The sequence below is a fragment of the Erigeron canadensis genome, chromosome 1 (genome assembly GCF_010389155.1).
Source record: "Erigeron canadensis isolate Cc75 chromosome 1, C_canadensis_v1, whole genome shotgun sequence".
Classification (NCBI taxonomy): Eukaryota; Viridiplantae; Streptophyta; class Magnoliopsida; order Asterales; family Asteraceae; genus Erigeron; species Erigeron canadensis.
Genome location: NC_057761.1, coordinates 31,297,417 through 31,325,361, shown reverse-complemented (window position 1 = coordinate 31,325,361; position 27,945 = coordinate 31,297,417). Strand labels below are relative to the sequence as shown.

Below are 27,945 nucleotides of genomic sequence, written 5' to 3'. Positions count from 1 at the left end.
ACAATTTGTTTCCCTATCTTTCTTGCATTAGCCGATAAAATCATTAGATCGATGTTTGGAATGTCCTTGGTTGGGTTCCTTTTTTATCCTGAATAATTTTCCCCGATCTGTGTGCAAAGATGTTTATTCGATTCTTATGGTTAATTTGGTTGGGGTTTATTTTTTAAAGTTGGATTAAATATATAGAAACACACTAACAGAACTTACCAGTTTTTTCCATGTTTTTTTTGCTATTTGCAGGACACTATCATACATGGCTCGGTCAATGGTGAATGAACCGAAAATTTGAGACTACCCGTCTATTGGACGAGCTTGAACACTACATCTGTGTTAAAATTAAATTCATTTTTCAAAGGGACCCAAATAAAAAAAATTATCCTATACCCATTTTATGTGAATAAATTTAATTCCAGTATATGTGGACAATTAACTTTTATAATCAATAAAACAGAAAAAAAAAAAATTGAACTAACATGAAAATGTATAACTTTTGAGATACTTATCATAGCAAAAGTTATAATACAGAAAAAATCTTTACAAAAATGTGTCGTGGTTGCTATTTGCGATCCAATTTTTAGTGTAATATGCAATGTTAAGATTCCATTAGTTATATACGATTATTCGAGTACTAGCGTTGTACCCGCGCGATACAGCGGGGAATAAGAAAAAAAATGTCGGTGGTTTGATGGTGGTTTGTGGGGCGGCGGCAATGAAAAAGAAAAAAAAAACAAGCCGGCAGCGGTGGATGGTGGTTTGATGGTGGTTTTTGGGGCGGTGGTGGATGGTGTTTATTGGGAGATAACGTACATAGAAGGTGGATTGCGGCGGTGGATGGTGGTATTTGGGGCGGTGGTGGATGGTGTTTATGGGGGGAGAAAATCAGAGAAGGGGGAAGGGAGAGAAAATCGGAAATTGGATGAACGTATGTGTGTATAATAAGCGTGATGGAGAAAATATAGGGTAGTGTAAATTAGGAGGGCATAAAAGATATTTTAAAGGTAGAGGTGTTAAAAGGGGGGTGGGGTAGTTTGCTTATTAAGGGAGTATAGATAGATATAATGCAGGTCAGAGTATGTATAAAGCTTCACCATTATATGTTAAGATACAATCTGATGTTAAATAACGACGGAATGCTTTGAAAATCATTATAATGTTTTTTCAATAGAAACTTGCTACATTCGTTACATAAAATCGTGATAATTTACGATTATATCTTTCTATAACCTTTTAGGTATAAAGTCTAAACTTGCTATGAGTAGGTTTCTGATTACTTTAATATATTGACTTTGATTATTTTGATATCGTTTTGAAAGTAGCGCATTAATGGTGTATACTTAAGATTTACGATTATATCTTTCTATAATCTTTTAGATGAAAAGTCGAATTTGCTATGAGTAAGATTATGATTATTTTAATATATCGACTATGATTGTTTTAAATCTGTTTTAAAACTAGCTCATTAATGGTGTAATTTTTTAGCCGTTGTTATTCTATCAGGGAAAAATGTTACATATTGAGATGGTGTTGAATGTTTTAGTTTGATTATTTAGCATGGTGGAACAATTCATTATTTTAGTTTGTGTATGACAATATACTTCGGATTTTATGAAAAACATGATATCAATTTTAAATAAATTACCAGTTTTTTTTATTTTTTTTTCTATTTGCAGGATACTATCATACATGGCTCGGTCAATGGTAAATGAACGAAAAATTTTAGGAGTATTTTAACCGCTGGAGTGGCTATTCAGTTAGCAAATTTCCAAGTTGATTTCGGTATATCTATTTAATATATTTGAATTTCAATTTTTTTAGCTTTGATTAATATATTTTGAGACTATCCGTCCATTAGACGGGCCCGAACACCAGTTAAATATATAATTAACCAAAAAAAAGGGAGGAGAAATGTTTTATGTAAAGTGTCAACCATTGAATGAAATAAACATATTTTTAGGCACATTTTGTGACATCCGTCACCAAAACCGATAATTCATTATAGTCTCTAACTTGAATTCCTAATTTTTTGACTAGTTAATATGTCTGTATAGTGTAACAAGCGTAGAGATGTTGTGATCATGCCAATATTTACTTCTATTGCTTCGATTTCAATAGTTTAGGATTTAGTCCCTTTGATCTTTCTAAACATAAATGACTATAACTATTCCCGTAATATTAGACGTGTAGCTATATTCATCTCTTAATAGTAACACTACTTGATGGCTATTGGGAGTTATCAGTTGATAAGTTAAACCATAACATTCTATGGGTTAAGATTTAATGAAATCATATAACACATTTCAAATACAGAAGTGTCTACTTCTTGTTCATGAGTTCGGCCAGCAGGTATTTAAGACAAAATGTAGCATCATGAATCCTCATATAAAACTTAAATGATAAAAATAAAAAGCCAAAAGATTTAATGGTTAAAGTATGAAACGCTAAAACAATACCAACCTAAAATAATGATATAAATATAAATAAAATATAAAAAACAAAAAAAGGTAGACTGGTAGCTGCACAACACGCTGATTATAAAACAAAAACATAAATAAGCCGGTCAGTACATTGTCAGCTTGCTTCAAAAAGAGGTCATGTTTGAGTATTTTCTCTTTTATTTGTCTTAATATTTTTCTCTTTTTTTTAACAACATTTTAAACTACATTTACTTCTAAACTATACGTATGATTGGGATGAAACCTTGAATTCTCAAAAAATCTTTTATTAATCCACTCCATAAATGTGAAAAGTGCGGTTTGAATCCCGGTAGATCCTTTCAAAGTCAAATACTTTACCAATTGGCGCATACATATACGAATTTTGATATTAGTACATCTTCTAATTAACATGGATATAATTAAGCAATCATTATACAGGTAATCAAAATCGAACACGCTAAACATAAAACTTGTCAGTTGTCATTTTGTCTAATAAAATTGATTGGACTACCTGCAGAAAAGTAAACGTTGTTGACCGGAAGATTCAAGAAACATGATGATCATCCACTAGCTTTCCATAAGACCATGAGTCCTCCAAAATATAAAGACCCACAATTTTTGTAGCCCAAAATACCCAGATTTTAATCGTGTGGATGGAGTAAGGAGTTTGCAAAATACTCATTATACAGTAATTAAAGACATCATTATATATTTATTAGGTAATAACACAAATATTAAAGTACAAGATAAAAATTAATAGGTCATTTTCATTGAAAATTACCATGTATCATTTTCTTCGTGAATCTTGAATTAAGGGTAAAATCTCGTTCTATTTATTTTACTTTAATACTTGTTTTACAACACCCAACTGATATATATGAATTAAAGTGGTCAAAAAATAATTATGACATTCTTTCCATGACAATACTTGCGGTATATTCTTGCAAAATACACATTATAATTTTGGGATAACTTATACGATGTTAACATCATATAGTTATATGTTGTTTTTTCTCACAGAACTTAAATTCAGGAGGCTATTTAACATGTGTAAAAATTAGTAGTGTGGCAATATAATGTTAACATCATATAATATTTTCTCTATAATTAAAGTCATCATTTTATATTTATATATAAATTAAAGTGGTCAAAAAATAATTATGATATTCCTTCCATGGCAATACTTGCAGTATATTCTCGAGTTATATTGGTAAAGAAATGAGAGGAAGAGAAGAGAAAAAGTGTACTTTTTAAAAAAAAAATTCAATCCCAAAAATGACAGAAAATTCTTTTAAACAAAATCTATTAAAATTTTCTTCAGTTAATTTCCTATTTTTTTTTTCTTATTTTTATAAATAAAACTCAAAAATACATATATTTAGAAAATATATTTTGTTTTTTGATATAATAAGGGATAATAAAATAAATACAAAAAAATAATAATAAATAAAGTTAACAACAAAAAAGTAAATAAATAGTAAACAGCTTAACTACTTTTATACTTTAATAAATATCAAAAATAATATATGAAACCTACTGAAAATACACAAAAGAAAAAAAAAATTAATGATTCCATTCTTAAAGATCCCTTCAATTTATATATAATGAAGGGTATGTAAAGTATTCAATTCACACATCTACATTGTTGTTATTATTTTTTAATTTACTAAAATGAAAAATATGTTTTATTTTTTTACTTTTTTTTTCCCCTAACTATCCTATTAGACACTAATTTAATTCCAAAATAAGTATCTTGATAAAAGAAGAAAAAAAGTAAAAAAACTGCTAATTATGAATTCTCCAAAAACGTCTCCAAAACCAAAAGAAATAGATGGTGTTTTTGATATGAAATTGTTTATGTGTTTGTGTATCTGTTTAAGGGGGTGTTTGGTATTGCGATTACAAAACAGAATCCGCGTTTTCAAAATAGATTATGCGTTTTCAAAACTGCGTTTTGAAAAAGCCGGGAGGTACATGCTTCTTCAAAACTGCGTTTTCATAGCCGATAATCACTTTTTCATACAAACACTTTTCTAGATTATTTGCGTTTTACAAACGCAATAATCAGATAATCACTTTATAACTCAATCCCAAACACCCTCTAAATATGAGGAAAATTAATACTCGTGTAAAAGAAACTTCAAAATAGCCGAAGGCTAGTAACGTTCACCTCACTACAAAAAAATTGCAATCTAGAGACAGATTTAGAGACAAATTTAGCGACATTTTTTCTTCTAGCGACATATTTAGTAATACTTAGGTCATCGTCGCTATAAAGGAGTTGCAAATTTTAGTGACAAATAGGACCATGTCGCTACTGTTGGAGATGAAGTTTGCAACATACTGATGCATGACACAAATTTTTGCGATGTCAAAAGCTATGTTGCCATGTGCGTCTCCATTTATCGTCAATAATAGATTTATTGTCAAAACTGTTAAGTACAAAACTAGAAGCATCACACTTTGTCAATAATAGATTTATTATCTAACTTGCCTTTGGCCTAATCTCGATCCCTTGAACGATCATACCACCCTTCCAGGTTCCTCCTTTCACCTCCATCATGGTCATCTCGAGATCCCCTTCTACCCCCCTTCCGACTGAGAAACTCGCCCTCGATCTCGAGCCACCCATCTTCTCTATGTTTGGGGCCATTTAAAGGGGGGCCTGCATCAGATTCATTTCAACAAGATAATTATTACATCTTGAAGTGGCCATGTGATATTCATTCCCTATGAGTTTCATGTTCAGATTCTGGTGTTGCTAATCATAATGACCTGAGCAGCATATCAAAACAAAATAAAGTTAAGAGCACTTCCAAAATTGAAAAATATAATGCTTGCAACAAATCGACATAAAATCAATATGAATGATAACATTTTGTTTCCAGGTCATGATTGCCAGCTACAGTTGATGGCAATGCTAACCAACGAACAAGTTAGCTAAACTGTGAAACAGGTCTAAAGCATATTCAACTATCTACGTGTTTACAATTTGCAAACTTGATTTATTCAATAGAAACAATACTATTGTTTTAGGCATGCAGTTTGTGTGACAAAAAAAAAAAAAAAATTACACTAAATACGAGTACTGTATATAAAAAGTACAAGAAAGTGAACAAAAAAGTGTTGGGAGTCAGCCTGACCCGTTTAGACTCTGTTACCAAATCCACTTGTCCCATTTTTCTACCCACCTTACTATTTCATTTAGAAATATTTTAAGTATAAGGAACGTAAATGATAGTTATAACAAAAGCAGGACGCCAACCTACACAATGCTCCCTTGTCCAGAAGCAACTTCATCTTTACTTTATCTTATCTCAGCAAGTCAACGACAATGGTTTTGCATCAAGGTGCTCCTAGCCCTGATCTTGAAATGACAACATGGAAATTGACCTAAGTAGCATAAAAACCAACATTTTCTTTCAAAAAAAGTGAATAAAGATGTTGATGAAAAGTAAACCTTACGGTCTTATAAAAGGTTTCTCCCCGAAGTTGAAACAAAGAAGGTTCTGGAACTGACCAACTGTCCCTTCGATCTTCTGTTAGATTAACTATTAAGTCACAATTTACAATTTCAAATTGAACGACACCAAAAGTTTGGGAACATCAAAGAAGTCATTTGATTCATCGTCCATTTCTACAAAATCTGGTCGATCTTAATGAACGTCAGCTAATTCACATCCCACATTTCTATACGACAATTATGTAAACACTTACTGAGCCAACACAATCAGACTTGAAGACGAGCTATTGTATCGCAAATTAGCAAACTCATCCAATCAAGTAATGAATGATAGAAGAACGAATACAAGCACAATTCGATGTAAAGTTCATAGAGACATTTTCACAAACAGTTGGCGTGCAACCACACCTTCAAGCTTAAAAGCTCAGCTTTTTAACAAATTCATCCATCTAAACACAACCTAATTCACGCTTAATCAATCAATTTAACCAATTTTCGATTATATCAGCTAAAATATCAGCCAATTTTAATTGGAAGATGAAGGAGATATTACCGAAAATGATGAACTATAAGCACGGTGAATGAATATGACCTATTCATCTGCGACGGAGACAATTTTGACATAATCAGAAGCGGATTGCGATGTGCAATGACCTATTCATCTGCGATTACGACGGATTCATCGCCAGAGACGGAGGTGGAGGCGATTATCTCGAAATCAGCAGCAGATTGCGATATACGATGAGATTTCATCGGCGGAGTCGAAGTCATTGGCAGAGACTGGCCGGTGAAGTGCTGCAGAGATGACGGACTAGAGAGAGAGAGAGAGAGTGTTTTGACTTGCGTGACTGCGTGAAGGAGAATATGATTTTATATAATTTCCAGTAATATATACGAGTATTTTTTAAATAAGTTCAGTAATATAATGATAAAAGATTTCTGTAGTTTTTATAAGTTTTACAACACTTATTAAACAAAATTACGTTTTACTAAATTATCAAGTCAAAAGGTCAGTGGTTCTTTTTTTTAAATGAAAGTTAGTCAAAAGGTATGTGTTGTAGTGTTTGGACATATTTCAATTTTCAAGGCATTTAAATTCAGTGACACGATACGATTAGAGACATTTGGAGACGTCTCAAACTTAGGAACGCAATTACAAACATGTTTGGGGTGTCTCGATATTAACGACACGGCTAGCGACACGCTTTAGTACATCGCAAAAATTAACGACATTGTTAGACACATGGTGTATGTAGTCTCAAAATTTCAAACAAAGTTGGCGACGCATTGGAGATGTTGCAAATATGCGATACAATTTACAACACAATTTGCGATATTTTGAAGTAAACGTCGCTAAATTGTCGCCAACTCCGTTGCAAATTAGTAACATAGAAAAGTATGTCGCTAAACTTGTCACCAATTTACTGATTTCTTACCTTTTTGCGTGGTCACACCACTCATTCTCACCCCACCGCGCTTTTGGACGTCGGCGACGGTGTTCTTGTGCAACGCCGCTAAATTTTATATATATATATACACACTAGAAATTAATATCAAATGTACAAGGTTTTATGCATGACGTATAACTTTTTATTTTTACTAATTTTCATTTTTACCCTATAAAGTTTGTATCTTTTAACAATTGCATCCATTACTTTGTGTACATGAAGTCCAGAATCTTTTAACTCGTCTTCTTTTGCTCATTTTTGTCCTCTAAAATTTTTTTCTTTTAACTTTTGCCCCCATCAAAATTTATGTTTTTGTGTTTTCCTTTCAAACATTTTTTACATTTTTACGGTTTTACCTTTAAACATTGGTTTGATTATTTTCCTCCGATTCGTTATATATAAAGTTTTTAAATATATAATAATTTTCATCATCGTGACATTTTACGTTCATATAACATTAAGCAATATACTAGATTACGCCACCGTCATCAGAGTATTATTATTTGCATTAATATAGTTATTGCTTTGTTTTATACTTTTCATACAACATCAATTAATAATAAAAAAGTAATTGTGTATTGTATTTTATGATAGAGATTACAATGAGTATGTATAAAAGACAAAGTTACATCTAACACCCTCTAACTATAAGAACTAGGATAACCCTAGACTAATAATATCGAGATGCTCTAACACGCCCCCTCAAGCTGAGGTCGGGGAACGACCTGCAGCTTGGTCCGAAGAAAATTAAATCTATCAGCAGAAAGTTCGTGAAGATATCAGCAATTTGATCCGAAGTAGAAATAAACCGAACATGTAATCCTCCCCGAGCAACCTTCTCACGAACAAAGTGATAATCGATTTCCACATGTTTAGTACGTGCGTGGAAAACGGGATTGGAAGAGAGGTAGGTTGCTCCAAGTTATCACACCATAAAATCGGAAGAGAGGTAGCTGCAAAACCAAGTTCACGCAATAAAGACTCAAGCCATAAGATTTCAACAACAGTATCCCCAACAGCTTTGTATTCAGATTCAGTAGAAGAACGAGAAACAGTCTTTTGCTTGAGAGCCATCCAAGAAACAAGATTGGTGCCAAGGTCAATTGCAAAACCACCGGTAGAACGACGATCAAACGGGCATCCAGCCCAATCTGCATCGGAATAGGCGACCAAATTATTCCAGGATGTATCAGTAAATGCATGCAGAGTGGAGCCAGACTTATGTTGAATTAATAAACCATAATGAACAGTGCCAAAAAGATAATGAAGAATACGCTTAACCGCACACCAGTGATTCTTGGAGGGAGAATGCATAAATTGACAAACCCGGTTAACTGCAAATGTGATGTCTGGACGGGTTAATGTAGCATATTGTAAAGATCCAACAAGTTGTCTGTATTTGGCTGGATCAGAAAATAAAGGTCCATCATCAATAGATAAAACAGTGGAACTGCTCATCGGAGTAGGAACAAGTTTAGCACCCGATAAACCAGCACGATCAATAACATCCAACAAATATTTTCTTTGAGAGAGAAGGATGTCATGACCTCGTCTAACAATCTCAAGCCCCAAAAAGTAGTCTAGATCACCCATATCCTTTAATGCAAGTTCTGAGCTGAGAGCAGTAATAACATAATCGATGGTCGTCGGATGGTTACCCGTAACAATAATATCATCAACATACACCAGAAGATAAAGAACTACCGTACCACGTTTGTAAATGAAGAGTGAGGGATCAGTCTTGGATCCTTGAAAGCCCAAATGACAAAATGTAGTAGTAAGTTTAGTAAACCAGGCTCGAGGTTCCTGTTTCAGCCCATAAAGAGACTTGTGAAGCTTGCAAACATAATCAGGTTTAGTCTGATCAACAAAGCCTTGAGGTTGTTTCATATAAATGGTCTCCTCAAGATCACCATTTAGAAAAACATTTTGAACATCCAACTGTCTTAAAGACCATTGCCTTGTAACTGCCAAGGAAAGAACAATACGGATTGTGGCAGCTTTAACAATAGGGCTAACGGTCTCCCGATAATCAACACCCGCAGTTTGTGTAAAACCCTTAGAAACAAACCGAGATTTGTACCGTGTAGGAGCCCTAGTTTTATCTTTCTTAATGCGATGTCTCCCGATAATCAACACCCGCAGTTTGTGTAAAACCCTTAGCAACAAGCCGAGCTTTGTACCGTGTAGGTGCCCCAGTTTTATCTTTCTTAATGCGGTATACCCACCTGCAACCAACAACATTAGCCCCATGAACTGGGGGAACAAGAGACCATGTACCCTTAGTAACTAGAGCAGAATATACATCAACCATGGCACGACGCCATTCAACATATTTGTTGGCAGCAGTAAAGGTGGTCAGCTCGGTGGTGGGTGGTTGTCGGGAATGAGAGGCGATTCAACGGTAGAGGAAAAGGCGGAGGGATCGAAGCGAGATGTTTTCTTAGGATTTTGACGAAGATTTGAAGGTCAAGAGCAAGTAGGAGGAGCTGTTTGGTGGTCCGACACGTTGGGAGGAGCGGTGGAAGGTACGGTAGGTGGAACAGTGGTGGTGGGGGTAGGCACAGTATTATCGAACGAAGATGGAGTGATAGATGATGGTGCGTTTTGGGAGGACTGAGGATCCGGAGATGGAGCAAACGGAGGATCGGTGGGAATGAAGGGTATGGAAGTAATATCCATGGAAGAGTAATAGGGATCCGGAGTGGATGGTGATGAAACAGAAGGCTTCGATTCAAAGAAGAAATGGCCCTCATTGAACCGAACATGTTGAACAATGTATAGGCGATCACCGGAAGGATCGAGGCATCGATAACCATGGTGTACTGGGCTGTAACTAAGGAAGTTGCAAGGGGCGGACCGAAAATCCATTTTGTGAGGATTATAGGGGCGAAGATATGGAAAGCACTGACACCAGAACACTTTAAGGAATGAAAGGTCGGGAGAACGTTTATAAATGTGCTCGAAAGGAGATGTAAGAGAGGTTGAGGTGGAGGGTATGCGGTTGATGAGATAAACCGCGGTATCAAAGGCAAAGTGCCAGAATCGTTGAGGAACAAATGATTGTGCTAATAAAGCAAGACCGGTTTCAACGACGTGTCGATGTCGGCGCTCAATGATCCCGTTCTGTTCACTGGTATGAGGACATGATCGTCGATGAACAATGCCAAGAGATGTAAAATATGATGATAGATTTTGAAATCCACCTCCAGTCAGTTTGGACATTTTTGACTTTAGTATTAAGCTGACGCTCAACCATGGTAACAAATTGTTTAAATATGTTGTAAACATCTGACTTTTGTTTTAAAGGAAAAATCCACATGAACTTAGAATGATGGTCAACACATAGCATGAAATATTTGTCACCATCAAAAGATAGAACAGGTGCAGGACCCCATACATCACAATAAATTAGATCAACAACATTTCGACTACGAAAAGAAGATTTATTCAAAGATAATTTTGAAGATTTTCCCGATTGAAAAGAAGAACAAATTGTGTTTGAACATTTATCAAAAACAGGAAGTAAATAACGATTTAACATAAACTGCGAAATGCGATGATGAGGATGTCCTAAACGTTGATGCCAAATAGATGCGGGAGCACGTGTGGCAGAAAAAGTTGTCTTCGGTAGATGATGAAATCGCGGTAGAGTCAAGGTTTAAAGGCCATTCTTACTTGGACCCGTGAGTAGGGTAGTGCGTGTAGATATGTCCTTTACACAAAAAAAGAATGGATGAAATTTAAAAAAGACATGATTATCTAAACAAAATTTTTGTACAGAAAGAAGATTGTATGTGATTTCAGGAACATGTAGGATATTAGATAAAGAAAAAGTTTTTGAAGGTGAGTAAGTTTTTGTGGATCCAACGTGAAGAATAGGCAAACCTTTACCATTACCAACGTGAAGGGAGTCGTAGCCATTGTATGGTTCTGAACTTCCAATGCCAGTAAAGTCCGGTGTCACATGATTTGTGGCCCCTGAGTCAGGAAACCAAGTGTTGCTGGAAGATTGAGACCTGTTGTCAGCATAGTTGGCTTGAGATCGAGTGCGATCGGTAGAAGGATCACGATAGGGACAATCATTTGGAAGGTGTCCAATGCCGCAGCGGTTGCAATGACCATGAACTTGATTAGTTTGGGAAGCCCACTCAAATGGACCATAACCTCTAGAGGGATACCGATTACTTATTTGTCGACCACCACGACCTCGAGTATATGACCCAGTTCCACGACCCCTAGTGGAACGATTTGTGAAAAAAGCCTGTGATGTAGATGAGGGGGTTAGGGTGTAACCTGGTTGTGAAGCAAGCTGTTGAACAGCCAAAAGCTGGGCCTACGGCTGCTGTGGAGAGGCTTCTGGCGGCTGTTGAGAGGCTGCCGGAAGGTTGTTGTCGCCGAAAATGGAGCTGAAGACAGAGGAGGGAGTGGCGGCAACAGTGGGTTGTTTGTGAAGCATGAAGTCGTGATCAGATAGTAGGGCAGGGAGATCTGTGAGAGAAACTGGAGTTTCACGACCCAAAAGATTGGATTTTAATCCATTATATTCTTCTTGAAGACCTGTAAGAATAAACATAACAAGGTCGTTTTCATCAAGGGCTTTACCAATATTTTGAAGATCGTTTTTGTCACCCTTCATCTCAATTCTCATAAGCTGAGATTTAAGAGTATACTCCCGTGATTGAGTATGGGGTGCGTGACCCCGTTCCAAGTTGTCCCAAATTTATTTGGTCGTTGTACCTTTGACGTAGACAAAAGATTCTTCATAAACTGTAGCGATGAGGATAGATCTGATGTGGGCATCATTATGTTGCCAATTGACATAATTAGGGTTAGGTTGAGTGGTGGGTGGGCGAGCGTTTTCACCGGTTCCAGAAGTGGGAACATTGATGGTGGGTGAGGGACATGGAATAGAACCATCGATATAAGGAAACATATTGGTGGATTCAAGAAAAGGTTGAAGCATGGTTTTCCAATTAGTGTAATTGTTTGGTTTAAGGGTAAAAGCAAACTTATGATGTATGTTGGATGCTTTCTCGGCAGTAGTGAACTGCGCTAGGAGAGCCATGGCCGACGAGATGAGGGTGGCAGAGATATGGATGTGTGAGTAGGGTTTGGGAGGGGTGGCGGCAGATTTGGGTAGGGTGGCGGCAATTGTAATTTGCCTGGCTGTGATACCAAATTAATAATAAAAAAGTAATTGTGTATTGTATTTTACGATAGAGATTACAATGAGTATATATAAAAGACAAAGTTACACCTAACACCCTCTAACTATAAGAACTAGGATAACCCTAGACTAATAATATCGAGATGCTCTAACAACATCTTATTATAATTGTTCTTATACATGTTTTTATTATTGCTACTTTTTTTTTGAGGGAAAATCCATAAAAAAGTAACATTTTTTATTCAAAATTCATAATAAGAGGAACCTATTTAATTTTCGTCTATTAAAAGGATTTTACTTTTAAAAATTTCTCAATAAAGGTAATATAGTTTGTTTTTAACGCCAGACTTCCGTTAAATGCCACTTGGGTTGTCAAGTCATTATGGACATCTGACTAGATTATAGCTTTCTTTCTTTTTCACTACACACCTCTTTCTCCCTTTGAAGAATCCGGCCACCACCACTGTCGGCCGACGTTGCCACCACCGGAGCATCGCCGGAAATTCATATTATGAAGCTTTGAAAAAGAATACATACGAATGCAACACAATACAACCCTAAATTTTAGGGGTTATTTTCTATATCAATTATAAAAATTCACATTCACACACACACACACATATATATATACACACACTATAAATCATCAAAGTCAATCACAACAATTGCATCTCACTTTTGAATAGAGCATCCATCTGTTTCTTCCTAGAACCCAGAGGCCTTCCTCTTTTATCTCTATGTTAAACGGTTAAACCCACTTCCCCTAAACCCACTAGATCCAACCCAACACCATATTGATCCACCCATCAATATTAAACCTCTATTGTTGCAATGAATCTTGATGACTCACTGTATTATCATTATTATTACCATTATTATTATCAACCAGAGCTCCTCCTTGTAATTGATGGTGGTGGTGTTGGAGCACCGCCGGCGATGTCGACGGCGGTTGTTGGGCTAAAGATTCATGTAAAGCTGATTAGATGAGCGGGGACTCGGTTAAGTATCCCGATTTGAGTGAAGCTTTTGAGATTTGGTGTTATAGAACAAAATCAGCTAAAAGAAGATTGGTCGATGGGCTCGATAGAGTTTGTAATCCTACTGTAAGCATTTGATGACTAATGACTTATTGGTTGGTAATAATGATATGGTTGTATGTCAATTTCATAGATTAAATGTTAAGGTTGGGGTTAAAGGTCAAAGTCTTGTAATAAATAATGACGTGACATTATCTTTATTATCTAGTCAGATGTCCATCTCAATATTTTTAATTAATGACGTAGCACTTAACGAAACTTTGGCGTTAAAAACAAACGTTATTATCTCTATTGACAAAATTTTAAAAATGAAATCATTTTAATAGACGAAAATTAAATAGATTCCCTAATCAGAAATTTTAAGTAAAAAGGTTACCCTCTTTTGGATTTTTCCCTTTTTTTAATATGGCTTTGAATATTTGTCATAAACATATATGCATATATTGTTTGTATCCAAAAATTTGTCCTGTAAAAAAATGTTCCGTAGTAATGCGCAGAGACAATGACTAGTTGGATGCATGCTAATCAGGTTTGTTGTTTGGATTATCTGGAGAAAACGGAAACGAATTATGTTTCCATAGAACGAGGTCCAAACATCATTGGATGAATTGATAGTAGGGTGATTTTATGGTCTTGGATTCAAATCTAGTTTTATACATATGTTTTATACAAATTCATATAGTAATCTCAAATATATCACCACTTAAGAATTACATATGTGGTTCAAATAGTTCCTTATCGACCATGTATCTGACTTAATGTTAACCCATTAATTGAATGAAGAACTGAGTTGGATACGATCTCACTTCCTTGAACAAAGAAACCTGGTTTTTTTGGAGAAGGTAATGAACCTTCGCCGTCCAACATATCAACCACGAATTGTGCATTTGGTCTATCTTCTGCTTGATGTTGTACACACAATAAGCCAATGTGCACTGATCGCACCACTTCAGAAACAGAATAAGACTTGTGTAAACATGTGTCAACTAGTTCAAGAGACTTGTTTTCATTGTAAAGTCTCCATGCCTATACGAATTAAAGTAAAAATTCAAATTAATTCTAATTAAAAAGTTACAAATGTAACAAGCATTGTCTTGATCAAGTCATTAGTTCTAATTAAATAACACCTTTGCCTCTAGAGATAAAGGCTAATGGTTCGCTCCTTACTCTTTGCAAAGTTGGTGTTTCTTTTCTACCTTAGGTAGAACTGAAAGCACCCTTACGGCCTTACAACCTCTCTACCTTAAGTAGCTGGCGTAAGACTGTTTACATCTTAACCTTCTATATGTCTTGGAAAATGGTTTTGGGGGTATTAAGACCTATAACTCGTAAAAAAGTGTATTGGGAGTTATTTTATTTTACATGTATTATTTAAAATATAATGTGAGTAGTTAATCCTTTCATAACTAGTCACAGCGTGAATCTAGATAATCAGATTTAATATAACACATAATGTAAATGTTTTTATAGTTCTTGACCTTGCTATAGTTTTTGTTTTAACTTTTTGTTTGTTGATCCAATTGTATAATGTATTCTTCATAACATTTCATATATAAATTCACTTCCATGGTTATGAATTGGGTTCCATTAATTTTGACTAAACCATATGGGATTCAATATATACTACTTTTGTGACCTATATTTGTTTCTATACTATAGAAATACTAGACATAATGTTTGTAGCTAGGATTTACCATTCTAAATCGGTTAACAATAACTACCCTAATTTTACCATTTTCATTTACTTGTAATAACATCACAACCAATACACTTACATGACCAAGAAGGTTATCGTTATGATCTTCATCAACAAAACCTCTGTTTTTCTTTCCGCTCACAATCTCCAATACCAAAACTCCAAAGCTGAAAATATCTGATTTGGTCGAGAAGACACCATTCACCGCATACTCTGGAGATATGTATCCCCTAAATTATATTGAAGCCAGGACAATTCAAATCAACATATATACGAGACATTAATTTGCATAAAGTATCAACATGTTTATAAAAAATACCAATTGAGTTAACAGGTTCTTACAAAGTTCCTACTACTCTCTTTGTATTTTCTTCACTTTCTTGTCCATCAAACATTCTGGCCAAACCAAAGTCAGATATCTTTGGACGCATCTGAAGATCAAGTAAAATGTTTCCTGCTTTTAAATCCCTATGTACAACTGTAGGCTGGGAATCTTGATGAAGATAAAGAAGACCTCGAGCGATCCCACAAATTATATGGAAGCGTTGTGACCAACTAAGTCTTGGCTTCAAGTTTTCATCTGCTCAATGTACAATGACTTACTTCATGCATATGTATTTTACTTTTACACATTATCATAAATTAATCATTTGTAGGGTTGAAAAAGAGCTAACCAAATATATAAGTATCTAGGCTTTTGTTAGGCATGTATTCATAGATTAAAATGGTCCCATTATCCTCATTGCAATATCCCAAGAGCTTTACAAGATTTCGATGTTGAAGTTTAGCAATGCATATAACTTCATTCTTAAATTCGTCAAATCCTTGTCGAGATGACGCCGAGAGTAGCTTCACGGCACCCTCTTGTCCTTCTAGCATGCCCTGGTGAAGAATGTTGTTATTAGCATATACATTTCCCAACATACATTCATCTTTAATACAAAAATGGACCACGGGATTTTTTTTTTCCATATATGATGCATTATACGTCCATAAAATTTACATAGTTTTTATAATCAAATTATTATTATCAAATTAAGTACGTAATTAACAACACATTGATCCAATTAATCAAAAAATCATACTTATTGTTTTATGCATCCATATCAAATTTATGAATCTTGATATTTCAGTTGATAATGAAAATTTGCATCAATGCATGCATGACTTTGAGATGCAAAAGCATATTTTAAGTGTTTTCGTGATTGTTATTCGAAAGTGCTTATACTAAAATGTTATCATATATATAGTTGTAGCTAGGGATGACAAAAAGACCCGTACCCAATGGGTAAAACCGAAACCCGACATTTTTGGTCCGGGTACGCAGGTCTAGGGGCGGGGATGAGGATGATATACTAGTTTTTTTTACGGGTTTGGGTTTGAGTTCGGGGATGGTTTTAGTATAAAATCCGCATACCCGAAACCTGCCCCGAACCCGTATACCCGACCCATATATGTTAACATTATATTAATATTTCTATTTCCAATATGTATATAAAGCTATGTAGTGCCAAGTGAGTTAATATACTGAGTAATTAGAAATATATATCTATACAATCAGAGCATGAAATTTATTAATTCTTCATTCTGTTAGGCTCATTGTGAATGAAAGACTTTGGTTACAGTTATAAATTTTTAATATATTGTCGTCTTAGTATTATGAATTTACTATTTTTAATACATTTATACGTAAGTATCACATGTTTGACTATATATGTTGCTTGTGAATCAATTTCAAAAAATCATAAATATGTTAACAGATCTCCGATTATCCGTGAGGATACCCATTACCTAACAGTTAGTAGATAAATGGGTACTCGTTGGGTCCGGATCTGGGTTCGGGATTAAATATATTCGGACTATACCCGGCCCGTTACCATCGCTAGTTGTAGCCGTAAAATACAAAGTACAAATACGACATTTTCATCTATTTATAAAACTATCCTTTTGTGTTTTTTTTTCCAATATAGAAATTCAACCATTTTATTTATTTACTGTTAGATGAAGAGAATCTAAAATACTATTATTGTTTGCACACATCTAAAATCTTCTCATTTGATTATAAGTAGATATTTCACTTTCATTTTTTCTAAGTGAGGTTCGTTCATAAAAGTCAACTAAATTAAAATTAATTGACCCGAAGTCATTGTGTTGCTTCTGAATAGAAAACTTACCTTGTAAACTGGACCAAACCCACCTTCTCCGAGCTTGTTTTTGACATCGAACTTATTGGTAGCCTCAGATATTTGTGATAAGGTAAATAATGGCAACTCTATATTTTCTTTCATGCTACTTGACTTTTTGTTTATTTCAAATGCTCTTCCTGGCCTACCTATCAAATCTAAAGTTGAAAAAGATCTTATTTTCTGAAAATATAACATGATCACAAAGTGCTAATATATATATATATATATTTTTTGGTTTTGCTAAACGAAGCCCTAAGTGCTTTCGTTAAAGTGCATTAATTAGTTGTACACTTACCATAAAATTCAGGGGTGGCCTTTTGATATAGAAATGTACAATCTTTTTTATGCACGTTAAGTGAAGCCCTAAAGGCTTTGTTTAGCAATTTTTTTTTTTAACAACGAGTTAGTAGTTAGTAATTAGCAGTTACTCTCGAAACCAAACCCCCCCTAATAATCCACTTCTACAAATGTAGGAAGTGAAATTTGAACCTTGGTGGCTTTTCCTAAGGTGATAAACCTTACCAATGAGCCACCAACCAATTGGCTACAAAGTGCTAATATTTAATTAATTATTTTAACTATATCGATTACTTGCCTCTTCTTTCCACATCTGACATTTTTTTAATCTTCTTATTTCTCTGAATCTTCTTATTCCATATATAGAGGGCTAATATCAAGCCAGCGAAAGCAGCTGATATTGACAAAGTAACGGTGATGATTACACGTTTCTTTCCAGGGAGCTTGGAATGGATATCTATGAAATATTCCAAAGTTTAAACATATTAAACGTAGTCAAAGTTATGATTATGAACCTGGGTAATTGAACAACAATTAAAGATATGTATCTTGAAGAGTATGAAAAAGCATATGGTTAACTTATGGTTAATTTAGCTTTAGAAAACGGGAAGAGATTTTTAAAGTTATTTTTAAATCTTGTTCCTTAGCTAGATGTCCATATAACTGATCTTTAAAATAAATGCTCGATACGATAAGAGTACCAGTTGTTTGGAAATGGCAGAAAAACTTTCAGAGATTTATTCTACCTTTCACAATTCTCGTTTTATAAATTTTATGCCGCCAAGGTTTTACGTGTGCTTTTATCAATAATGTTTTAATTATCGTCGTTGCTGGACGTGACTTGGATCACGACCTTTAAGATTATCCTAACTTGATTAGTTAACTTTCAAGAACACCCTTGGAAAACTAGGATAGAAATTAAAACATTTAAAGGAAACATGGAAAATATAAGACGTGTTCCAATGTGGTTTCCTAGAATATATTTTCCATTTAAACAGATAATTCAGTTTTCTAGTCTATAACTACATGTCTACATTATGTAAAAGTCATTGGTACTATTTGCTAACTATTTTTCATAAAGAAAAGTTGAAAATTTTTCCACTTGAAAACTAAGCATGTTTTCAGAAATTTCAAAGAAAATCCTTTTCTTTTTCTTAATAATTGAAAATGGATAAATAAAAATAGTTTTTTCTTATAACAGAACATGACCTATAAAAATAAAAAGATCGTTAAGTAGTTTTCCTTTTCTTTTTTTTTTTTAAACGGCAAGACAATTAGTTGTTCTCATCCTAGAAAATGTACCCAGGAGGACAACCATCCTCAGGATTCAAACCCTCAATCTACACACAAGAGGGACCTTAATAGCCAACTCCCTATCAACCCTTCTATGAAGGTGTTCAGTTTATAAAGTTATTTATAATGAATAAGGAGCGATTCAAATGTAATGAACATAAGAAAAATTCATAGTTAACATTCAAAATTAACATGATATGTAAAGTAATGTAATATATTGGTAATGTATTGACTTACCTAGTAGTTCAGAGGCAGCCATTCTGACATAAAGATCTTGTCCAATTTCTTGGTACACTCGAACATCAATCAAATCACCAAACCATAACAAGCATCCAAGTGCACCTGCAGTGATGTTTGGATTTGCATAAGCGGTGCAAGAGCAATTATTCGTGCAAGCGACCTGGCATTCTTGGAGACTCATGCTCCTGTTATAGACGGCATTCTGAGTGTCGGGCAACTTCAAGCTTGAATACTTACGAAATCCGTCTCTAAGCCCACAATTCAAGGGTCTACTAATTCTACATCCACTAGTCCAATTTCCAGGACTCGTTTCGTTTGGAGTACTTATTTTTTCAAACCCTTTCATACATTCACAATAAGGAGGAGTTGCAGAAGTACAGATTCCATATGGGCCACAAAGTCCATAATCATCACACTTATCATTTGGTGAGATGGCATCATGTATCCATTTATGATTGTACATAAGTAGATGGGAAACATTAATCTTACCACCAGGAGTCAGTTTGAACATTAATGCGTATAGAGTACTAAAATGTGTAAACTGGATATGCATATCCTCCTTGTTCAGAACCATAATATCTTTGTCTAAAGAATTATATTTTATCTTACCAGAAAACTCATCGCCGTTATATGGCCCTAACCTTGAGAACATGACAGAATTTTTCAACAGGTATTCTTGAGGGTATTTATCCTTAACCATTAAGAACTTCCATGAATACTCACCCAGGGATGGATCCACTTCACTTTTCCAAGATGTCACATACATTTCTCTTCCTGTTATAAGATTTTTGCCCATTTTCATTCCTGATACAATGGTATCACAAGGGTAATCGAAACTTTGCCAAATGAAGTCGTCCTCATCGGGACTAACTTCATCCTTGATCACTAGATTGCCCGTACTCAAGAGTTGTGCTATAGGTTTAACAAATGATCTGGGTGCCGACGAGTTGGATGCCCAATAGACGATACCTCTACCATCGAGAATAGACAAGTGTCCTAGGCTGTCCAATTTGACCGTGCCTAAGTGATTCTTAAGTGGAGTCTCCCTGTTAGCAACCCATATAACGCTAAGAGGTGTCGTGTTTTTAAACCATATCCCAAGATATCGGTTTTTTGAACTGCCAGGGCTAAAGAAACCCAGCTCATACCTTTCATTCACAGACGAAATGGTTTCCCCATCAGTGATGTTTTGATGCACGGTTATTGTGTCTATTGAGCTTGAAGAAGTTGTTAGCAAAAGAAAGAAGAAAATAACGGAAGAGAGTATCATTATGGTTTGAAATGGTTATGAATATATGGTTTTGGACTTTGGAGTGCCAAATATGTAGTCTGATGTATGGGAATAAATGGTTTGAATGCTAAATATGTATGAAATGAGCAGTATTTATAGAAGAATTCTCGACATATAATTATTAAGTTTGAAAGAAACAGACCTAACAAAACCAAATTTTCCCCTCTAACTCAAAATAACTTCCCATTTTGGTGCCATAAAATAACTTTCCCAACTAAGATATAATTAGCATTGTCAAAATTTTCTGAATTACTGAATTGTATCTTAATGATGAACTATTTAAATATCTTGAAAACTTGTATCTATGAGAATCGGTTCAGGTACTAATTGATAATGCCGTAAAATCGTAAATAATACTAAAACTTTATGGGACCATTATATGCAATGATCTCCATTCTTTGTCATACGCTAAAGATGTCATAATGGATGATCAACTGTTACCAATCCAAGAATTGATGGATTTGGTAGAGTGTCAGTCACAACACAAGAACCAAGTTAGGTGAGCTTGAAGGCATCGGTTTCAGCCCTTAGTTGCAAGGTCTTTGACTGTATGGGATGTATAACAGATCTTATATAGTTCCGGAAATATAGAAAACACAACGCAAGACAAAAATGTGCAAGCTGCTTGAGATGGTATGAAAGCATTTACTAATTGACTCATGGAAAATTATAATTACTTTTTAGGGTAGAGCCTCTTAAACCTTGGTAAGGATAAGGTTGTCTGCATCTTAACCTCTCCCATACACCGTAAAAGACGGTATTGGGACCAAAACTCATGGAAAACGACATTGAAAGTTACTTTGTTTTTTTAATTATAATTAATGTTAATTGCAGAATTCGTCCTTGTAGTTTGTTCATTTTTGTGGTTTACATCCCTTTTCGAGAATTTTAGTAAAATAGGTCCAAACTAGTTGTTAAGATTTAGTAAAAATCCCTCAGAAAAATTTAGTTTTCGGTGGCGATTGCGAAACCTTTAAGAATAACGGTTAGTTATTGGGCCCTATATACGTATAACAACACATCCCTATATCTGATCCTGGTCGATATCTTTTATTCTTCTGGTTCTATTTTCTCTCAAATACAAAAACACACAAAAATTTATCAATCTCTGATTGTATCCGATTGAATAGTTTAGGTGAACCGCCAAATTGATTGAATCCGAAAGCGATTACGTGTCTTCATAGATTTTTTATATTCGGTTTAAGTTAGTTAAGTTGTTACTAAATTCCCCAACACCATTCTTAAATTAATCACATTAATTTTCCGGACACGTGCAGGATTATCAAACTTAAGTAATTTATGTGTTCTTGATTGCCCTAACTTTTTACAATATATACTCGTAAATTATAACGGTTAGGTTCCAACTTTCTTTTTATTTATTTATAAAAATAATTAATGACGATGTACCCCTCCGAGTTGTTGGGTCTTTTGGGTTTTATCAAAGTCATATTTTCCTTATAAACATGAAAAATGCAGCGGAAGAAATGAACCTTTCATTATGTTATATGTAGTTAAAATCAAATTTTAACATATAAAAGAAAACCCCAAACAATAAGGATCCATGTATATGAATGTCATACAATCAAAATAACAACCATAGGGTGTTTAGAAGACTACCTTCTTCCAAGCTTATGAGAAGGTTGATATGAAGAAGATGATGTTCCTAGAAAGGCCAAGTCTTCAAGATAGAAGTACCTCAAGCTTGCATACCCCAAGTCTCCAACAAACACCCAAATATGCTAGGATTTAGACTTAAAAAAACTTTCTCCTTTTGCCTTGTTTGTGCCAAAATCAAGAGAAGAAAAAGAGAGAGTTTTTGCACTTGAGAGTTGAGAGAACACTATAGCAAATGCATGTAACAATTGTGTGTTTCCAATGTAGCTAGTGGGTTATGTAAAACAAGCAAATGCATGTGCATTTTTGGGTGGGGTTGGCTGGCCACAAGGTGAGACCACATGGGTCTCACCAACTCAAAATCCACTTGCATTTTCCTTTTATACAATATATATAAATGTATTATAACATGTTATATACCTTATGTAACATATTATGTATTATACATAACACACATAAGTGTTTATTTTGCCAAATAAACACATTCACATATTTCTCAAAATAAATTATCCATATAATTTACTTATATTTCTTAAGTGCATTTATTTAGAAACCCATTTCCTAAATGCTTCAAGTATTGATATTTATTTAAAGATCATATCATATAAATACATATCATAAGTGTTTGTCTAACTTGTTATTGGGTATGACCTGACTTGGATCATCACATACTAGCCACGTCAATTTAATATGTGTCTTGGGCATCCGAAATTCCAACAATCTCCCACTTGCACAAGATTCATAGAATATTGACGCAAATAGCAAATACCGCCTAACAACGGTTTGCTACCCCTAATACGTGTGACGTAGTGCCATTCAATAACATCATCCCCTTCAAGTCTCTACTTGAAATGATTTAGGTGAATCGATCATTTTTCCTTTTGTCACAGATGTCATGTTAAATCCTAGAGACATAGAGTGATCATTCTCTATTGATTTAACTTTGTAACAGGCCTTAGACATCTAACTCTCAACGAATAAGAGGGACAAATCCCATTTCGACTACATACGTCTTTCACAATCACCTTATATCATACCTGAGCTTAGCCTTATGTACTGCCATGTTTCAGAACAGCGAAGAACCAAGTCAAAGTGTAATATTCAGTGAATATCAAGACCCAATATGTATCTCAGGTCTGAGGACACAATGATATTCGCCTTTTAAATCAAGATTACTTATGATCAATCACAAAGATTCCATGTAGTAATGCTTGAGTGCAGGTCAGTCCAATATTTGTATCCCACAAATATCTATGAACCTTGGCAGCAACACATTGCTCTATATTGAAAACCTTTTGAACATCTACCAATCCAAGTTCATAACAGTCTTACATTCATATTTGTTCCCACAAATATGATCGACTACGGACATTTAGAATAACTAATTTATTCATGGATTTAAACATGCAAAAAAAAATGGAACATAACACACTTTAAATGCATAATACCAATATTCATATAAAAGTGTTAACAAATACAAACGTTCCGATATCCAAATACATAAAATAGATCAAATCCAATCACTAGAATATCGAAGTCCCATGGCACAAGTATGACTTTCATGCTTAGGCCTTTCAAGGAGCTTCGTGAGTGGGTCCGCAATATTTTGATCGGTGTGAACTTTGCGAATACATATCTTTCCCTTTTCAACTTCATCCCTTATGTAGTTGAATCTCCGCTCAATGTGTCTAGTCTTTTGATGCGCACGAGGTTCTTTGATTTGAGCAATTGCGCCCTCGTTATCACAAAGGATTTCTAGGGGTTCTTGAATGGAAGGAACAACCCCTAGATCGGCAATGAATTTCTTCAACCATGCAGCCTCTTGTGCTGCCAAAGAGGCGGCGATGTATTTTGACTCTGTAGTGGACAATGCAACCACATCTTGCTTCGAGCTTTTCCAAGAAACAGCTCCTCCATTTAGAATGAATATGTACCCCGATTGTGATCGAGAATCATCTCGATCAGTTTGGAAACTCGCATCCGTGTAACCCTTTACAACGAGCTCCTCCTCACCAGATCCATATATTAAGAACATATCTTTAGTATTTCTAAGATATTTCAATATATTCTTGACAGCCATCCAATGACTATCTCCTGGATTTTGCTGGTATCTACTTGTCATGCTCAAAGCGCATGACACGTCCGGTCTCGTGCATATCATAGCATACATGATGGATCCTATAGCAGATGCATATGGGATTCCATTCATTTTCTCTTGCTCAACTTTTGAGCTAGGAGATTGAGAAGTGCTCAATATAGTTCCTCTTTGAATAGGTACTAAACCTTTCTTAGAGTTTTCCATCTTGAACCTTTTCAAGATTTTATCTATGTATGCACTTTGATTCAAACCTATTAAGCGCCTTGATCTATCCCTATAGATCCTTATTCCCAAAATATAGGCGGCTTCACCAAGATCCTTAATGGAAAAGCAACTTCCAAGCCAGGCTTTTACACCTTCCAAGGTTGGAATATCATTTCCAAATAGAAGAATGTCATCGACATATAATACTAGAAAGGTAATGATGCTCCCACTGGCCTTCTTATACACACAAGCTTCATCAGCGTTTTTGATGAAGCCAAATTTCTTGACTTCTTCATCAAAACGACGATTCCAGCTTCTTGATGCTTGTTTCAATCCATAGATTGATTTCTTTAACTTGCATACTTTATTAGGATGTTTAGGATCGACAAAACCTTCAGGCTGATCCATATAGACATCTTCCTCAAGATATCCATTTAGAAAAGCGGTTTTGACATCCATTTGCCATATCTCATAGTCATAATGAGCGGCTATGGCAAATAATATCCTAATAGACTTTAGCATTGCCACGGGCGAAAAAGTTTCATCATAGTCGACCCCTCGAGTTTGAGTAAAACCTTTTGCTACAAGTCTAGCTTTATAAGTAAGCAAGTTTCCATGCATATCGTGTTTCAATTTGAACACCCATTTACTTCCAACTACTTTGGAATTTGGTGGTTCATTAACTAATTCCCAAACTTGGTTATCATACATGGATTGCATCTCAGCGTTCATGGCTTCTAACCATTTGTCCGAATCCGATTTGGACATTGCATCATGGTAGGTGGTAGGTTCATCAGAAACCATCATATAGCATTCATCCATAAGAAATCCATATCTTTCAGGTGGATAAGAAGCTCTACCAGATCTGCGAACGTTTTGTGTGCCTTGATCAACTCCTTGATCATCTTCAACATATTTTTGTTGAAAGCTAGTGTCACCCAAGTGTGTATCTGTCAGTGGTTCTTGATCTTCTTCAAGTTCCACTGTTCTAGAACTAGTTCCTTCCATAAGGAATTTAGTCTCCAAGAACTCAGCCTTTCGAGCAACAAATACATTTTGCTCATTAGGATCGTAGAAATAATATCCCAAATCATCTTTAGGATATCCTACAAAGATACATTTAGTGGATCGGGGTTCTAATTTGCTTGAGGTATCATGTCTTACATAAGCCTCACAACCCCATACTTTTAAATATGACAAAGATGGAACTCTTCCATGCCATATTTCAAAAGGTGTTCTCTCCACTTTCTTGGTTGGAGCCATATTTAAAATTCGGGCAGCAGAGATTATGGCATAACCCCAAAATGACAGAGGTAGTGAGCTTTTGCTCATCATAGAACGAACCATATCTAATAGGGTTCGATTCCTCCTTTCAGACACACCATTATGTTGTGGTGTTCCAGGGGGAGTTAGTTGTGAGATTATCCCACAACTTCTAAGATGATATTGAAAAGCATCACTTAGGTATTCACCTCCTCTATCAGAACGAAGAATTTTTATTGTCTTGCTGAGTTGGTTTTCTACTTCATTCTTGAAAATTTTGAACACTTCAAAAGCTTCACTCTTGTGTTTTAATAAGTACACATAACCGTAACGACTATAGTCATCGGTGAATGTAATGAAGTATCTTTCACCATTCCTAGTCATTGGCTTAAAAGGACCACATACATCCGAATGTATGATACCTAATAAATCTTTTGCCCTTTCATTAGTGCCATTGAAAGGTGCCTTAGTCATCTTGCCTTGTAAACAAGATTCACATACATCAAATGAATCATTTGATTTTGTTTTCAAAAGACCATTCTTTTGAAGTGTTAGTACGCGATTCTTATTTATATGGCCAAGACGACAATGCCAAATATAGGTTTCACTTAAATCTAATTTAAGTTTCATGGTGGTAGCTTGGTACATTGAGTTGTCATATGTTGTGCTTTCATGAACCAATTCATAAATACCATTTCTAGGCATGGCTTTAAAATAAAATACATCATTCATAGAAATATGGATATCATTGTTAACAAATTTAAAATCATATCCAACATGTCTTAAACGGGAAACTGAAATAATGTTCCTAGTTAAACTAGGTGCATACAAAACATTGTTCAATACAATTTCCAAACCATTTGGTAGTTTCAAAAGATAGTCTCCTTGGGCTTCAACTTGTACTTTCGCACCATTGCCCATAAAGAGACTAATGTCCCCCTTCTTGATGTTCCTTTTTCTTATGAACCCCTGTAACATATTACAAATATGAGTTCCACATCCGGTATCCAATACCCATATGTAAGAAAAAACAGTATTAAGCTCAATATATATCATAAATATTGTACCTGAGGTTTGCCCTGCATCCCTCTTAGCTTTCAACTCTTTGAGATAGGTTGGACAATTACGCTTCCAATGTCCTACCTCCCCACACTCAAAGCATGGGTCATTGACAGCAACCTTTTGCTTCTTCGTTTTTGGAGTATCCATTTTTGCCTTTCCTGTTCCTCTGTTGTTCCTTTTGTTGTTTCCCTTTCCTTTAGCAACATTTGCCTTTGGTCCGGGGTTGGCCCTTTTCTTTCCGCCTTCATTGATCATGTGAACGGGTTGAACCTTTCCTCCCATGCTAGCCTCGGCCGTTTTGAGCATCCCATGGAGCTCGGAAACGGTTTTGTCCCATCCGTTCATGTTATAATTTAACACGAAGGTCTCAAATCTCTTAGATAAGGAGTTGAGGATCAAATCCGTAGCCAACTCGGTTGAAACGGGACAATTTAGCCTTTCGAGGCGATCAATGTAGCTTTTCATTTTAAGAACATAAGTTGAGACGGGTTGAGAATCATCCATATGACATGCATGAAGCGCTCGAACCGTTTCGAAGCGTTCAACCCTTGCCTTTTGTTGGAACATTTCCTTGAGTTGGGTAATCATGTCGTATGCCCCATGGTGCTCGAACTCCTTTTGGAGTTCGGGAGTCATACTCGCCAACATTATGCAACTAACTTGCACGGAGTCATCGACATATTTAACCCAATCATTGTAGGCATCAACATTTGTTTCTTCGGGCTCATCGGGAATAGGATCGTCTAGTATATAGGATTTCTTTTCATGCTTGAGAACAATTCTCAAGTTACGAAACCAATCCACAAAGTTGTTTTGGTTAAGACGCTCCTTTTCAAGGATGGATCTTAGTGAAAAATTATGGACGTTTGGGTTGGGGTTGATTGGATTGTTAGCGGCCATCTACAAGATTAACAAAGTCTTTATTAGTATTTTCGATATCAAATATAAATTTTAATTGTTAATACCCTTTTATGTCTCATGGACAATTAATAATTAAAATCTAGAATCCAATGTTATATTTAAATGATGGTTAGGTGACCTTTATCCCATTATTTAAATTAACAAGGTAGTCAACGTTTGACAATTGTAACATTTTACAATTTCTAGTGGTATGGGATCGGTTTTAACATCTTATGTTAAGTCGGCAT

General features: G+C 35.1%; 3 protein-coding genes and 1 long non-coding RNA gene across 7 annotated transcripts; all 4 read right to left on the bottom strand.

Annotated features, from left to right (window-relative positions):
• Positions 1-4,836: 4,836 nt before the first annotated feature.
• LOC122599532 lies at positions 4,837-6,763 on the bottom strand. 4 transcript variants are annotated; one of them, XR_006323925.1, is made up of 3 exons: positions 5,896-6,763; positions 5,701-5,802; positions 4,837-5,210 (listed from the first exon to the last, which is right to left on the bottom strand). It is a non-coding gene; the product is annotated as an uncharacterized LOC122599532 (long non-coding RNA). The 4 variants fall into 4 exon arrangements; XR_006323926.1 differs by having other exon boundaries at positions 5,701-5,797; XR_006323924.1 differs by having other exon boundaries at positions 5,901-6,762.
• Positions 6,764-14,104: 7,341 nt separating this feature from the next.
• LOC122599505 (G-type lectin S-receptor-like serine/threonine-protein kinase At4g27290) lies at positions 14,105-19,850 on the bottom strand. The gene is made up of 6 exons (XM_043772034.1): positions 19,263-19,850; positions 17,424-17,590; positions 15,924-16,131; positions 15,592-15,829; positions 15,329-15,479; positions 14,105-14,579 (listed from the first exon to the last, which is right to left on the bottom strand). Exons 1-6 carry the CDS (start codon positions 19,837-19,839, stop codon positions 14,289-14,291), a joined length of 1,632 nt encoding a protein of 543 aa, XP_043627969.1. The 5' UTR covers positions 19,840-19,850; the 3' UTR covers positions 14,105-14,288.
• Positions 19,851-19,901: 51 nt separating this feature from the next.
• On the bottom strand, positions 19,902-20,535 carry LOC122589863 (G-type lectin S-receptor-like serine/threonine-protein kinase At4g27290). Its single transcript, XM_043762188.1, has 2 exons — positions 19,989-20,535; positions 19,902-19,906 (listed from the first exon to the last, which is right to left on the bottom strand). The coding sequence occupies exons 1-2, from the start codon at positions 20,533-20,535 to the stop codon at positions 19,902-19,904; spliced, it is 552 nt and encodes a 183-aa protein (XP_043618123.1).
• Positions 20,536-23,680: 3,145 nt separating this feature from the next.
• On the bottom strand, positions 23,681-24,748 carry LOC122589854 (secreted RxLR effector protein 161-like). Its single transcript, XM_043762176.1, has one exon. The coding sequence runs from the start codon at positions 24,470-24,472 to the stop codon at positions 23,681-23,683; it is 792 nt and encodes a 263-aa protein (XP_043618111.1). The 5' UTR covers positions 24,473-24,748.
• Between the last annotated feature and the right edge of the window lie 3,197 nt (positions 24,749-27,945).